This window comes from Gymnogyps californianus, chromosome 6, assembly GCF_018139145.2.
Source record: "Gymnogyps californianus isolate 813 chromosome 6, ASM1813914v2, whole genome shotgun sequence".
NCBI classification, from domain to species: domain Eukaryota; kingdom Metazoa; phylum Chordata; class Aves; order Accipitriformes; family Cathartidae; genus Gymnogyps; species Gymnogyps californianus.
Window position 1 is genome coordinate 8,253,892 of NC_059476.1, and position 15,686 is coordinate 8,269,577.

General features: G+C 41.7%; 1 protein-coding gene across 1 annotated transcript in view; it reads right to left on the reverse strand.

The window, feature by feature from the left end:
- Positions 1-487: 487 nt before the first annotated feature.
- The window catches only part of SLC18A2 (solute carrier family 18 member A2), a 30,684-nt gene continuing 15,485 nt past the window's right edge, over positions 488-15,686 (reverse strand). The window contains exons 7-15 of the mRNA XM_050898940.1: positions 15,585-15,628; positions 15,449-15,509; positions 9,518-9,613; positions 6,174-6,252; positions 5,876-5,927; positions 5,359-5,422; positions 4,112-4,231; positions 3,414-3,547; positions 488-796 (exon numbers count right to left, since the gene is read on the reverse strand). Coding sequence (XP_050754897.1) covers positions 689-796; positions 3,414-3,547; positions 4,112-4,231; positions 5,359-5,422; positions 5,876-5,927; positions 6,174-6,252; positions 9,518-9,613; positions 15,449-15,509; positions 15,585-15,628 — 758 coding nt within the window. The 3' untranslated portion in view covers positions 488-688. The remainder of the gene's footprint in view (positions 797-3,413; positions 3,548-4,111; positions 4,232-5,358; positions 5,423-5,875; positions 5,928-6,173; positions 6,253-9,517; positions 9,614-15,448; positions 15,510-15,584; positions 15,629-15,686) is intronic.

Here is a 15,686-nt window from a genome sequence, read left to right on the forward strand (position 1 = left end):
AACTTCATTAAATAGTACTGACTAATAGCAATACACTCATCTGTTTAAAATACTGTTTTCCCCAACATTCCAGGAGTGGTTCAGGGAGAGCTCATTTTTTAAATTGGCAAAGAAGTGGTGCCTTTTATTTTACTAATGTATGACCTAAAGTTGATCAAAAAAGTGATAGCAATGTCCACACTCTGAATTCCAGCCTTCAGCTCCTCTTGGTGTACTTACAAGGGTAAAATTTAAAAGGATGCAAATTAGATAGGTTTTCTTTGAGCTCTGCTTTTTTTTTTTCATTCCAATTAGATAAGAAAGACCCAAGCTCTTGACAGTAACTCATGACTCCAAACAAAATATGAAGTATTGTATGACAATGAGTTGACTTTAAAAAATAGTTAAAATTCACATTTATACAGATTTATACTACACATTTAATAAAAAATATAGTGTAATATTCAATAAAATTAAATACACAAAATAAAGGTTAACACTATACAAATCCTCTATAAAAGCTTTTCCCCCGCCTTATGAGGTGGTTAGCAGTCTGCTTTATAACCATGGGCGACGAATAATATACCTTTGGTTTTTTTGACCATTTCACTATTAAATGTACAGTACAACTAAAACCTATTTCTGGATGAGATGTTTCACATGAAACACTGCATTTTGTACACCAAAATATGTTATATGGCTCTTCACGTTATTCATCACTTTCATATTCTTCTTCATCACCTATGGGGTAGGACTGGATGTTGTTCTGGGTATACATTTTTGTTTTCACAGGACAGTTGTGATCCATGAGTATTGCCTAAAAGAAAAGAGAATGTGAATATCGGCATTTCTGCTGAGCATCCAGCTGGGGTCTGTGGTTGACTCCACCACCCAGCCATCCGGCTGCCTCCACCATTCAGGGATTCACCTCTCCTCCCTGAAAGCAGATTTCAATTAGAGTAAATCAAGTCCGTAGGTCTGTATGAGGTAGGATCTGGGCCCTGTAGACATCACCAGCCAATTTCTTACTGGAACCAGTATTTCAGCCGATGTATTAAATTGAAATACATCTGCCTGCTCTCCAGTGATAGTAATTTACCTCTCCTATATTTAATCTCCATCTATTAAAAGCTGGATGAATGAGCAAGAGGAGCCCTACTGCCTCAAGCTCAGTCCCCATTACTAGCTTTTCTTTTCTCACCCCTTTCTGTGGAGCTCCAGAAGAGCATAACCGGGCTCTGCTGAGAGTGGTGGTCCAAATACTGTGACTTGACACCCATGGCAAGCTAAAAGTCATTATCATAGTTAGGGGCCAGCTCCAATATTACATTCTTTGGGATGAATTTTTCCTAGGACAATCGGAATCCGTGCTCGGAGCAGTTGTGTAGCATATTTCATGTTGAATGTGATTAAGTTTGGTTTTTAATTAATTAGGCAAAGAGCACAAAGTAGGGACCCTCCTTTTGACTCTTTTCAAGCCCAAAAGAAATGGCACATCGGTTGGCAATAAAGTCACTTTGCATTTAAAGGTATGTTGCAGGGGTGGGGGCAGACACTGGAAGGTAAGCTGTGGGGAGAGATCCTGTCCCTTCAGTGATTACTGTATTACAAGTGAAACCCTGTCAGTGACCAAGGAAGCACAGGATAAACTTCATATCTCTAGCAAACAACAGCAGCTTTTTTTTTTTTCCCTTTCTGTTCCTCAGCCTTAGTCAATGTAAAAAAAAAAAAAAAAAAAAAATTCAGTGCATTCTGTAAAGGTCATGACAAGGGATTAACTGGAATCTCTGGGATTCTGCAGTCCAAATATGTGCAAAACAAAAAGGTCCCTGGCCTCATGTACACCACTGTTTCAGCAAGATTCATTCTTCCACCTTCTGTTCTGCTCATGCCAGTACAAAGCGCGAGCAGCGTACGCAGCAGGTTCTGTTCTTACCTTGCAGAGATGTGGCACTGCATAGTAAGACCATGGCCATGCAAAATTACACTTTCTTTTCACCCAAATAAACAACTAGCAACTACATTTTGGGCCCAAGTCAACCTTGTTCAGCATGAGCACAGATGGAGCACTGGGTGGGCCAGACCTACAGCTGGTAACAGATGTTGCAGCAAAGATTGGTACTTATTCTCCTGGATTTTCCCAGCCCTGGAAATCACAACAGGGATTGTTCTGCCTACTGACTGCACTGCCTTGTAATTCCTTTGGGAGTTTCCCATCTTCTTGCTGAGCAGAGGAAACCTAGTGAGCAAAGCAATGGATCCCCCCCTGCAGTAAGAGGGCTTTTGAACCTGATCTCGTATAAATCTATATGAACAGCAAGTCTTGCAACAGCAGAGTGGGGGAGCAGATGAAGGACGTTATATGAAAGAGCAAATTGAGCTACAGAAATGGGAAAGGAAGGGAGAGATGAGAACAGTATAGGAGGGGAAATGAAGGAAAAGGACTACCAAAACCAAAGCAGGAATCTTTTTTTTTTTTTTTTCTTTTTTGAGTGACAGACCAAGCAAACAGTGAGCAATAGGAGTGAAGGAGTGAAACGTTCCTGCAGGCACATTTGTGGGTGTCCTGGGGCAGAACTCATCGAATAAGCAGGGAAACTCCTCACTCCAGGTCTTGTGGAAAGCAGACTTCTACATTTACTGAGAGCGCAAATGTGAACATCAATGGGGAAAAAGTCTGTTAAAGGCTGTTAATCACAGTGTCACTTTTGACTTAGGTCTCTTAGCCCCTAATTTTAGGGATGTATCACAACACGTTCGCCTGCTCTGGGACTTGTCCCTAGATACCCACTGCGGGCTGCAGGGGACTGGGCAAGATGCTGATTTGGCAAAGCAGCATTCTTCTTACACACCATACAGCGGCTGGGGAGCACTGACTGCTCTAGAAAATTAAGTCATTGGCAAAGTTATAGTCAAAGAAAGAGTCAGGATAAGACCCGTGGTACAGATAGGTTAAGAGAAGCCATTAATTTGTAAGGGCAGGTGATCTGTATGGAAGAAGGAGGAGGAAAAAATATGATGCAAAATATACTGTAGAGGACCATGGGAAAAAAAAAAAAAATAGGTTGAGGCACACAAGGGAATAAACCAAAATTGGTCAATATGGTTCTGGCACTTCAAGGAAAACAAAAATGCCTTTTATACTGACTCCACCACAGCAGATGCTGTTGCAGATTAATGTCTGCTGGACCCTGTTTCATGATAATCGAATTTGTGACTTTGTAACATGTAACTAATCAAAAGCTTTTCTTTATACATCTTGGATATAAAAAGAAGGGGGAGTTCATTCCAAAGATGATGGATGAGGGTGAAATAAACTGTGCTGGCCCCATTTTGTGGAAGTTAGAGGCAAAGATGCAGAAATAAGTTATCATTTGTTTCACTGAAAAAAACCCAAAAATAAAAACAAAAGAAAGAAACCATGTTATGCTTACCATTTTCTCCTCTTTGGCAGGTGGACTTCGAAGGAAAAAGCACAGGGGAGCGAAGAGGATATCCACAATCCCTATAATTGTCATGAGCCATGGAAATCCAATGGTCTTTGCAATGGCACCACCAGCAGAAGGACCTTGTATAAATAAAAACCTTTTCTGACCATCGCTCAGACACAAAATTTGCAGCAGCCACTTTAAACAACAGTAATTTTATATATAAAACTCCCGCTTTACAAATTGATTTGAGGAATGTAAAGACATGTTTGCAATTATAACATAAACCTTTCCTGGCTCTATACTCCACATTCATTGAAGAAATGCAGAGATGCTCCTAGGGGCATCTGTATCACGCACTCAAGGAGGCAGGGAGTCAGTGGGGAGTTATTCCCCTCGCAGACTATTAGGAGCACAGCTGTGGTGTTAGTTTTAAATGTTCCAAGGCCTCTTTCCTAGGGATATCCTATTTGTGTTCAGTGCCTGACACCTTCAACCTCTTACAGCTAACGAAGCTGAGCACGGCATCGCGGCAGAGGGGAAGAGATGCCAAACACAATTCCCTCTGCTTTGATTTCTTGTAGAAAATAAGAACCCCCGCTCAGAAAGCCTGCGAAAGCCACTGGGATTCACGCTTGGCATCAGAGCATATTCTTTTTTTCTTAACTATGCATTATAGGTGGGAAAAGGCTGGGCTTACTTACCTATAGCAAAGCCCATGCAAAAGGCAACATCAGCTATTGCGTACACGCTGCCATAGACCGACACATGACGCAGATCTACGAGGTAGCCCATAATTGGCATCATGGAGGAGTCCACCATTCCTGGTCATGAGGGAGGGAAACGTATTTCAGGAAAATACTGCCGATGGTTTGGGGTTTTTTTCCTTTTAATGTCTTGGCCAACTATGTGCTAAAACAGGATGCAAAAAGCAACTAAACTGATGCTTATTCTTAAATAAGTTTAAATTCTTAAAAACCTGTATTATCTTATTCTTCAATAACTGTGTTATCCATGCTTTTTATGATCTTTACAGTGTCTGAGGTCACGCATGGACATGCATGGGTGTGTACATGTGACACTTGCCAGAGGACAAGAGAGATGCGAGCTTAAAGCATATCAAATGCTTCCCAGCAACTGCCCGTGCAAAGGCCCTTACCTCATATTACCAGCAAAGTAGCTTTCATTTAGGGGAAAGTTATTTTGTATGAACTTACATTTACTGTAGGCCTACAAGATTGCATTACCTTCCAGTCAATGAAGATTATTACGGTGGTTTTAACACGTCTTTTGAGCCACACTTTCATTGCTAGCAAGAAACGGCACAAGAAAAAACTGCTGAGATACTGGGGATTTGTAGTTGTGCCTGTAACTTCTTTCCTAACTACACATCCCTTGTGCGCGAAGATGTCCCAGAACATCTGCTGACCAGCCAAGCGCTAAAAAACAAGCCACGGCCCCCACTCCAGCCTGATTGCGTGGTCCAGCACGAGCAAAGTTCACACGTATTACTTGAAAAAGAGTACATGCGCGTGGGCTTGGGAATTCCTATTTGATGAATAAAAATTCAAGACTTTTTTTTTTCCCCCCTATGAAAATATCTATTTAAATTCTTTTCCACGACAGGGAAGGCTGTGGGTTTTGGGTAGTGCATGGCTTTATTTCTGAAAACAAGGTATATAAATTCGTGGACAGTTTGAAAGATCTGTTTAGGTCGATGAAGCAATTCTGGACAGACTTCAGAATCCAGCTTGTCTAACAGCAGCCTGGTTCATACTGCCCTGAGCACCGTGCCTTAATCCTTCTTGCTTTACTTACCAGTTTGGGCCACAGCTCGGGCTTCACTACTGTCAGATCAGAATGGCAACAAGACTAATTTTCCATGTAACTTCATATAAAATCATTTTTACATAACCAACAGACTGTAAGAAGTCATGGTAATTTTTCTTACCAATGGCAAATCCAACTCCAAAATTTGGTGCTATAAGCCCATAAATGTTTTTAGCAAACGGTACCTATAAAGGAAATTTCAGGCAGTTAATTAAGTCACACTGCACATGCTAATGAGGTTAGTTTTCTTTTTCTAAGATAAATTCTCACAGTAGTTATGGCACGCTTGGTACAGATGTGCAAGTTAGAGTTTGATCCTTGTTCGGGGCTACTGTTTCAGACAACTGTGCATTAAACCACCGACACACTTACTATTATGAGCAAGAATAAACTGTTGAGTGACAGCTCAAAAAAAAAGGATCATCCTCCTCCTTTCAGAGCTATTCTTCCTTCAAAATAATTGAAGCATTGAAATTTGAAAGCACTCAAAACTCTGATCTGGAACCTATTAACTACACATTGTTTAATAATGTATCATAAAGCAGAAACTTCAGCAAAATCTCGTGGGGAAAGCACATACTTGAAGATGAACACACGAACATTTAGATGGTTTGAAAGATACATGATCTTCTACTTACGCATAAAATACTTATTCCCACGATTAGCATCCCGAGTAAAGCACAAAGCCACCTATCAAAGAAGAAACATCACTCAGAGATCAGTGATACTGAGATGTTAGAGCTGATCCTGAATGTTTTGAAGTCATGTCTGAAGTGCCGAGTTACACAACCAAAGTAGCAACATGTTCAAAAAAGTGATTTTGCTACTATAGAACAAACTTTAATAATTTCCATCACCAATAAACTGCCCTGCGAAACACTGGAAATGGTACATGAACATACTGGAAGATTATTAGTATTTTTAAATGAAGCATACCTTCCCATTTTGTGTGCGAGTATCCCAAAAAGATTAGTCCCAATGAGATAAGAGATACTAGCTGGAACAAAAGCAATGCCTGAAAAATACGAATGAGACGTTTTATCAGCAATGATTTTAGTGAAGTGTTAGAAGAAACTAATAAATTCCAGACACTGCAATTTTGATTTGAACACATCTAATAGAGTCTTTGTGCATAGCCCGAAGAATCAAATATCCGGTTTGTTGCAGCCTTCTCATGAAATCTAAGGGCATCATCTATGAAATGCGGGACCGATGGGATGCCTTTGAAAAGAGTTTTTCAGCATCAGCTACAAGAACTGGTATGGGAGAGGGGACGGAACAACAAAGAGCAAAAAGTTTACATCTAACTACAATAAGCTTTGGGATAGGTCAAGGAAAGCAACTCTTTCGCGGTTGCATGGCTTATGGAGCATATGCTTAGCACATGCAGCAAGCCCAGGACGGGCAGGGGTGGGTGAATCCCTCCCTGGAGGAGCAGACAGCAGAACTGCTGCTGTGGCTTTGCAAGTCACGATCCCCCTCCAAGCCTGTGAATACCATGAGGCCTCATGTTAAGGCGAGTTTGTAATGCCATGATATGGTCCTTGATCAAGCAGCGACTGAAGTCAAGCATATATCAATAATGTAAAGGTGAAAAAAAACCTTAAAAACATGGTTTTGAAATTATTAGCTAATATATTTACAGTAAAAGTTAATCTAAAAAAAATTAAAAAATCAGTTATTGGTTTAAATTTAAAAACTAATTATCTGTAATGACTTGCAGATGAGAGCACCTGAGTAAATTCCTTCTGACCCTGACGGGAGGGTACCCAGACCCTCCCATCTCCCCCACATCCACTTGGAAAAACATACTGTTGGGACCAGCAATTTTTTCTAGTCTTGAGGTTTCCACAGCAGCGGCTGTAGCTGGAGTAGATGCTGGCTGCACGGTGGCCAGAAATATCTCTGGTTTAAAAGCCAATTACAGTCTGTACTTGAGGATTCATCCTCTCCCTACATGTAACTCACAGGGCAGGACCCAGCCGGAGGGGAAATGTCAAAGGAAGCCGCTGCCTTGCAGAAGAAATGCTAATAAATAGTATGGTGTGCCATTGCCTTGGCTGATGCTGCCTGGAAAGCACCAGGGAGGGTGATGCAGGCGTGTGTGAGAGCAGGGACTGCACTTGAGGAGAAGACATTGTATGAAAAATATCCGAGAGGCACAGGAATGGAGTGGCTGTGCTTAATGCTGCATCCTTGTGCAATGGTGTCGAATGGTTCACGTGCCTTGGAAGAAATAACACACAGTATTTTTCTGTTGCTCCTGTTAAATTTTGCGTCTTCTTAACAAAAATAAAACTGGGAAACTTGACAAACCTGAGAAAGTCTGACAAACTAGTGCATGCCACGACAAGCCTTCCATTTGGTCACTGTTCAATCAGGTAATTCAGATTTAGACGGCAGCCGTGACATTACGGTGCACAATCAAACCATTTCTTTTAAGTGTATATGCTCCTCATCTTTCACCAAGGCAACATAGATTTTCTCATTTCCTGCCTATCCATCTTCCTTCCTATCTCTCTGATATTCATAAGAAAAAAATCAAGAGGTAATTTTTAGCACAGCAATATCCTGTGATTAAAATCCTTGTGGGTTACAATGGCGATACTGGGGAAACATTTTCACCTGTGTAACCGCAACTACTTTTGTACTGCTTGGAGCTATCTCTTTATACCAAATGGTCACATATAGCAGACCTTGACAACTGTAAAAGAAATACTGCAAAGGCTTGTTAAATAAGACTCGCAGGTCGGTGTGTGAGCCGTGGTATACTGAAGCAGAACCATGATTTTCTAAATAAGCTTTATGCGCAGTAACATTAACTGATCAAATCAAGGTTCTTTATACCTACTTCAGATCATGCTTCATACTGCTGGATCTCCAAATTGCATAAGATAATCATTTGCTTAAAACCCTGCAGTTCAAGATATAATTTAAGAGGCTTAAAAACTTTAATTAATGCTGTCAAATCAGACAAAGTGTAATGGAGTCAATTACTTATATCATTAAGGGGTAAAATTAGTCTTAATTTAAAATGAGTATTTTCCTTCTAGGAACCTCTATTCAACTAAGAGATTTGTAAATCTCATTTCTGTTGCACCAGTAATATGAAACTCTACTGAGGGAGGTAGATAAGCAATCTTCCTTTTTCTTCGTGAGGTTTAAAATATCTAAGTTTGTGGGTTAATTTTGCTATATTACAGGCTAGCAGTCACTACCATGTTCAACAGTACAGCAGCACATTAAGGACTGCTACCTATGGCTGCCCTAGATCTGAGTTGCATTAATTAGAACTAGGGTTTGTGCTCTGTATATGGTGTAGGGACACCAACATTAACATAGAGTAGGGATATTAGTCGGATGCTAGCCGAACATCATTTTCATGAAGGATTTTTCTTTTTCTTTCAAATGCCATATATTGATATTAAAAAATACCCTCATGAAATGTCACAGCACAGAACACTTCATTAACTTTATCAAATAGATATATGTTGGGTTTGTAACAGTAACTCTTTCCTAGAAACTATTAAAAAGGTAAAAATCAGTCAGATCGATACAGAGGATCGGCACTATGCGTAGTGGCACACGAAGGCCAGGCACCCCCCACCCAAGACAATTCACATCAACCTCCCGCACACAGTCTGACACTCACTGGAAGTTAGTCCATTTTCCTTTTTTTTTTTTACCCCCTCCTGTTCACCGCAAAGAGAAAGTAACTGCCCCAATTTTACTCTCTAGTCTAACTTGATACATGGGACAAATTCCCAGTTTGCCTGTGGACACTGGTTTCCTGAGACTGTGTCCCTGTTACAGGTTATAAGGTAGTCCAAGCTGGGGCTCTCCCATTGCTTTCTGTTGAATGGGATGACTAAGTAACCACTAAAAGGGTGTCAAATCTATCAAATTCAAGGGAAAGTGCTCCTCATGTCCTTGGTAGCCACATTTTAAGGAAAGTCCATCCTTCTTCCACATGTTACCAGCAGCAGCCCTGGAAGGAGTATGTGTTGGCATGAGCATGCTCTGCACCAAACAGTGCACCTGCTGCAGATTTCTGTGGCCGCCTGCTCCTGGCAATTCAAACTAGGAACTAAGGATGGATTCCCTCTGGGAAAAACCCCAAACAAATTGTTTACAATTGCGTGGGTATAACACTGACAATTTAGAGATAATAAAAAAAAATGACTACCCTGAAGCATGTAAGGAGACCATCATTAACAGGACCAGAACTGAGACAGTCATTAGACAAAATATAGTGATGGAAATAATATACTGTACTTTACCAAGTTGCCATTTTTTTGAACACATGGTCTCCATCATCCAGATCGGTAATGCTGGTTCAAGCATAGCAATCGCCATGTTTGCAAAGCAGATTGATCCTTAGAGAAAGAAGAGGAGGAAAAAAAAAAAAAGTAGTAATTATTTCTTTTGACTATGAACAAAAAGCCATGCAAAGAATGGATGCTTTACAAAAAACATTGTGTTTTTACAGTCCTATTTGTCATTCATCAAATGTTGATTAATGTTAAATAGAACAGAATGTAAAATCACTGAAGACTAACTTTCTATATATTTCTATTCTCCTATAAATTCTACAATAAAGGTTAAGCTATTTTCATAATGTGAAAGTCTGCAGTGAGCTTGATGACATTTAGAAAGTTCATGAGGTCTGACTGTTGTACAAATGATTAGCTAAAACTACAATCTTTTGGTCTTCATCTAGTCTCCTGGGGCAAAAACAGAGCCCTGTTGTGTAAGAGGCACAGGCTCTGACCCTATGCCTCCATCACCTGAGAATGACTACAACGGGATGTGGAGGTCTCGATCCTAAAAATACCACGAGACAACCACAGAGATGTCTATCCTCTACAAAAGGGAATTTTGTGTAGAGATCCTATAGCTAGCAGCCTGTAAGTCCGTGCAGCAAAGCATGGGTCTGGCTGAGCTTGCCCAGCCCTATGAATTTCAAATGCTTCCAAATCTCTTTTGAATCTCTGGACCTTTAGTCACCCAGACGCAAAGGATAACAAGTGGTGGAAGTGCTGATTCAGTCTTGCCCGCCAGCTCAGCTCTGCCCTACACCACCACCTGCAGATCGAGACTCCAGTGGGTTTGTGTCAAGTTCATCTTTCCTCAGTAGTGCACTTCAGCTTTAGTGCAGGGATTATTAAACCCCATGGTATTTCTTTGGATTCAAGATGCCTTTCCCACTTACTGAAAAAAACCCAAGGCAATCAAAGCCTAATGCAGGGCAGCAGGACACGTCCCCTCTGCTAATCCCTTGCAAAATGATTTTCAAGGGAGTTTGGGAGTCACTAGAAGTGACAACCTCAAACTTGTGTTCCCACTTTTCTTCCTAATATTTATAATCTCTGAAATTTAGGAAAATATTCTAGGCTCTTACAGTCATTTGCCATCCAAATTCTTCTTTTTAAAAAAAAACAAAAACCAAGCAACAAAAACTTAATTTGTCTGAGGTCAGAGAAATATTATTTCTCCTGGAACAAGTTCCTCATCATACAGTTCAAAACAAAATGAGCACTGATGTCATTCTTTGCTCAAACCTGTCAGAATATATTAGACTGTGTATCCACAATTCCTAAAATGAACCTCTAGGCTAGCTGGCTCACTCCCTTCCCGGGGCAAGGAGCAACAGTTCAGCACTGCTTTACCCTACAGATGAAAGGTTATATCTAAAGCTAACTTTTCCACTCGGCTGCAAGCTCCCACTAGTGTAGTGTCTGTAGTGTAGCCCCAGTTAGTTAAACACCTCAAGGCTGCCCTCTTCCGAGCCCAAATCAGCCACGCTCGAGTGGCTTCCTTGATGCTCGTCGTGGTTTAACCCCAGCCGGCAACTCAGCACCACGCAGCCGCTCGCTCACTCCTCCCCTCTTCCCAGTGGGATGGGGAGGAGAATCGGGGAAAAAAGTAAAACTCATGGGTTGAGATAAGAACAGTTTAATAACTAAAGTGAAATATAATAATAATAACAATAATAAAATATAATAATAATAGTAATGAAAAGGAATAGAACAAAAAGAGAGAGAAATAACACCCAAGAAAAAACAAGCGATGCACAATGCAATTGCTCACCACCTGCTGACCGATGCCTGAGCAGCCATCTGCCCCTCCTGACCAACTCCCTCCAGTTTATATACTGAGCATGATGTTCCATGGTATGGAATACCCCTTTGGCTAGTTCGGGTCAGCTGCCCCGGCCGTGCTCCCTCCCAGCTCCTTGCACACCTGCTTGCTGGCAGAGCATGGGAAACTGAAAAGTCCTTAACTTCAGAGAAGCGCTACTTAGCAACAACTAAAACATCAGTGTGTTATCAACATTACTCTCACACTAAATCCAAAACACAGCACTGTACCAGCTACTAAGAAGAAAATTAACTCTATCCCAGCCAAAACCAGAACGACGCTGGAAAAACATTTCAGGCCACACAAAGTCCAAGGCCATTCTAACAGAGGTGGTTTAGCTAGCAAAGGTCTTATTCTACTCTTAAACTTCACAAAGAAATGAGAAACAGGTGTGCATGCACGCATATGTTGCATCTATTTCTCATTAGGTCAGGAAGCATCACCAGAGCTTGCCAAAGTAGTCAGGTACCTGGTGACAAAGGTACTTCAGATCTCGAGGATGTGCCCCAAAAGAAAAGTGAGAGCCTGAGCTGGTACTCTGCAAACTCAGGGCAAAGTCCAATAAAGACTGTGCTACCTTGGCAAAGCTTCCCCAAAAGAAGATAAAATATTTTTTTCCTCTGTCTTGCATGGAGCTGACCTCTCTTTAGAAGGCCATATCTCAAAGGCATAAATCCTACACTGTTTCTTCTTTAAATTAGATTAAACAGCCTACGTTGGCCAGAAGGTGTGAAATTGCAACCTTCCAGCTGGGTCCCATCTCTGCAGCTGAGAACCCCCTCGGCTTTTGGCGGAGTGCCATAGACAACACTGGTATTTTTCTGTGAAAAAGCAGGTAACCAGTGAAAAGCTGTTGCACACCTTTTCAGGAACCCATGTGCTCATGATGACATCTGTCTCAACTCTGGTTTTTGGATCTGATAATTTAAACTTGTCTGTCAATGCAACTTTGTCACCTGGTAGCACCTAAAGTTTCTTTAATCCCTGCTAGTGAGGTCTGGCTGCGAGAATGACATTGACTTCATTCATCGAGCTCCTACCAGCAGTGCAAAAAACGTCAGTAATGTTTCTTTTGCCTGGGTCAGTGAGTACTGATGGCACCGACTTTGAAGCATCACCTCTGACACAACCCATATAGGAGGCAGTCTGTATTTGCTCACATTTCCTTCCTCCTGCAGAGGTTTTCATGTGAGCTTGCCGTATCATCTGGTCCTGTCCCTCTGATGCCCACATCTTTGTGACCTCCCCACCGTGACTGGTGAGTGGATGTTCAGCAGGAATGGCCACAGCACATCCTGCAACAGCTATTGCTGGCATTGAAGGTGACCAGGCAGCAGGACTGGCTGTAGGGACTGCGATATACAGCGAGTGAGAGCACTGGCCTCCTGTCTGTTGTGACAGTCACTGTTATTAACTCACAGGCAACATGAGTTACCAAGGGAAAAGCCACACTTTTGGAAAGAAGAGAGAGGAGCACCATGCTTGAGTTCAAGACACCTTGTGTTAAAGAGTAATATTGTGCTATAGATAAGCCAAATTGGTCAGAAAGTGCTTGTACTTTGAGAATACAAACAACTATGACTCAAGTGTATGAATGACGCACGCTTAGGAGATTGAATCTGAATTTATACTGTGAAATTAGTGTACCTAAATCAAGAATGCAAAAGACACTTAAACTGCTAGTCCATTTGCAGCACACCTAAAATGTCCCTGGTTTTTACTTGTGGTTAACAAGTCAGCCCACTAGAGATGCAATCAATTTTTTAATGAGGTAGTTAACTGCCTTAAAAGCCATTCAAAACCTCTGATCTCCCTGAGCAGTGCAAACCCAATGAGACTTTTAACCTTCTCCTCTCTAATCATTGTATCTGAACATCATACACAGTGTGGGATATTTACAGTCATAGCATCCTTGTGAAGCAGAAGACATTATCCTGGCTTACATACAGAGAAATGTGGCGTGACGCCTTGACTGATTGCCTCAAGGTGTCAGAGCACGGACCTAACTGCCGTCCCAACCAACCACTTACCCACCCTTCCCCGTTAGTATCAGAATCAGAAGTTCCCATCTTAGAAAACACAGCGAGGAAAATACCAAACTCCTTGAGGTAAGGGAGAGCAAATGAAACTTTCAGACCCTTTTCACTGTAAAAAGCAACAACTTCCCAACTGAAGCAATTAATTAACATTTAAACAGTGTGTTCCTAGTGCATTAAGAAATCTGCATTTGGACTGATGTGCCCTGGTAGGCCAGAAAAAAGGCTGAAGTTCTAGTTGGTATTTGGCATTCAGCTCTGAAAAAAACAAATTTGGTCTGCAAGGGAAATAAAGCACGGGAAGAAGAGGCTGAGGTTAGAGAACATCAACATCATCCATACTGTCAGAGTGCTGGGCAGTCTCTGTCCTGGGAGGCAGAGACCCTGGGTGCTGTACCTAACCCCACCAGTAACCCACAGGAGGGACTTTCTCAGATCCTGGGCACTGATGCCTGGTGGGAGCAGGACAGGTCACCAGAGCAGTTGGCAAGAGCAGGAGGGATCAGAACAGAGAGGGTCTCCACGTTTCTACCCCTCTGTACATCCGTCCTTTCCCTTCCTCTAGTCATGCGCAGCCGCTGTGAATCGAAGATGGGAAGGGGAAACAGGAGGCACTGGCAGTGCCTGCAGGCACGTGCAGGGAAGCAAGAGGCAAAAAGAGCCAAGGCAGTAAAGGTAAGGTCTGTCTGACACACAGTGTCCTGATTCCAGGCTACCCAGCCTTGAATCTTTTCACTACTTTGTTGCCCTGAGACTCTTTGTGCAGCCCTGCTTTACAGGGCCCCGAAACGTCAGCTGAAACAGCTTCAGAGAAGAAAACGGCTGCAGAAATTGAATGCCATGCAAATGTGTTAGAAAATGGGAACAAAGTCCATCCCTGCTCTTAGCAGACACGGGACATGGTCAAAATAGTGGGATCCATGGTCTTTGGTACCTTTTCTCTTCCTTGGCTAAGACTAGTTTGGTATGAGCAGCTAAGTCTTAGTCAAGCAAAGTACTCCTTGAAATCAGTCCCCTGATCATATTTTGTGGTCTAAACCAAGTTCTGTCATGGATTAGACCTTGGCAGGGATTACATTATTCTCCAGAAATCTACTTTATATGCTAGATGAACCTTACCTTGCAGCACCTGCTTTAAGCACTGTGAGACAAGGTACTGAGTTAGATGAATGATAGATCTGATCTCTTATGACAGGTATGGTCTTTGCTACTCTTTTCCCTCAAATACTTTTATTCTATGAAAAGGTCTTTTAATGCTCCAAGAATTTCTCAAGCAAAAGTGTTTGTGTAACTTCAGTCACAGCTTGACCAAGTGTCTAGTCAAAGAGTTAGGGTAATGGTCATTCCCTAAGACCACCAAGAAAGAGCAAACCCCAAAAATGCCTGGAAGAATTGCTTTCTTGGACAAGCAAGTTAGGATTAAGGAACAAAACTGTAAAAATTACAATCTCTTTTCAAATATTTTATGAACGTTAAAAAGGACCAGGCTTAATTACAGACTTCAGAATAAACATTCAACAAAATGCAACACAAAAAGGCAAACTTCCCTTGAGACAGAAAGACTCATTAGACAAACAATACATGTAATACCAAACGCCATTCACCATTCAACCCAGACCTTTTCTGAAATATAATCCACGCTCTAGAGACCAAACACACTCCCTCCTCAAACGGAAACAAAGTTCAGTGTTATTCCCTACGCCTGCCTGCGATGTGCTGGCAATCTCTCCCTCTGAAAGCCTTGGCCCTATTCACTTGCCTCAGAAAATTTCCTGGCCACATCTCATTGCCTTAGCAAGCAACCGCAAGTCATTAGCGTCCTCTCAGCTGGAAAAGCACCTACATTTCAAACTTTCTGCCTATTATGTTTCTACTGGTATATTCATCCTGTATTACCAACAGGTTCTTTGAGCTTTATGTAAATGAAACCAGCAAATGACAATATTGTTCAACCAGCTCAGCCTGAGGCATTCCAGGATGCCAGGTATAACACCAACAGTTGGTTTAAAGGAAAAAAAAAGAAGGATCTGGTACCTGCTGCAATAATGATATACGGGTCCTTCAAAAGTGTCAGTAACGGTGTCCCCTTCTGACTCTATGAAACAAAAGCTTGGGATTAGGAAAGGCTAATTGTCATCCATTGCCTAGAGTGTTTTACCTTAATACTTACTTCTGCTTGTGCTCTGGATGGCTGCAGAACAAATAACTGAACGGCTGCGAAAAGAAATCAATACTGTAACATTTCTTCGAGAAGGGGGTTAGATAGTAGCAA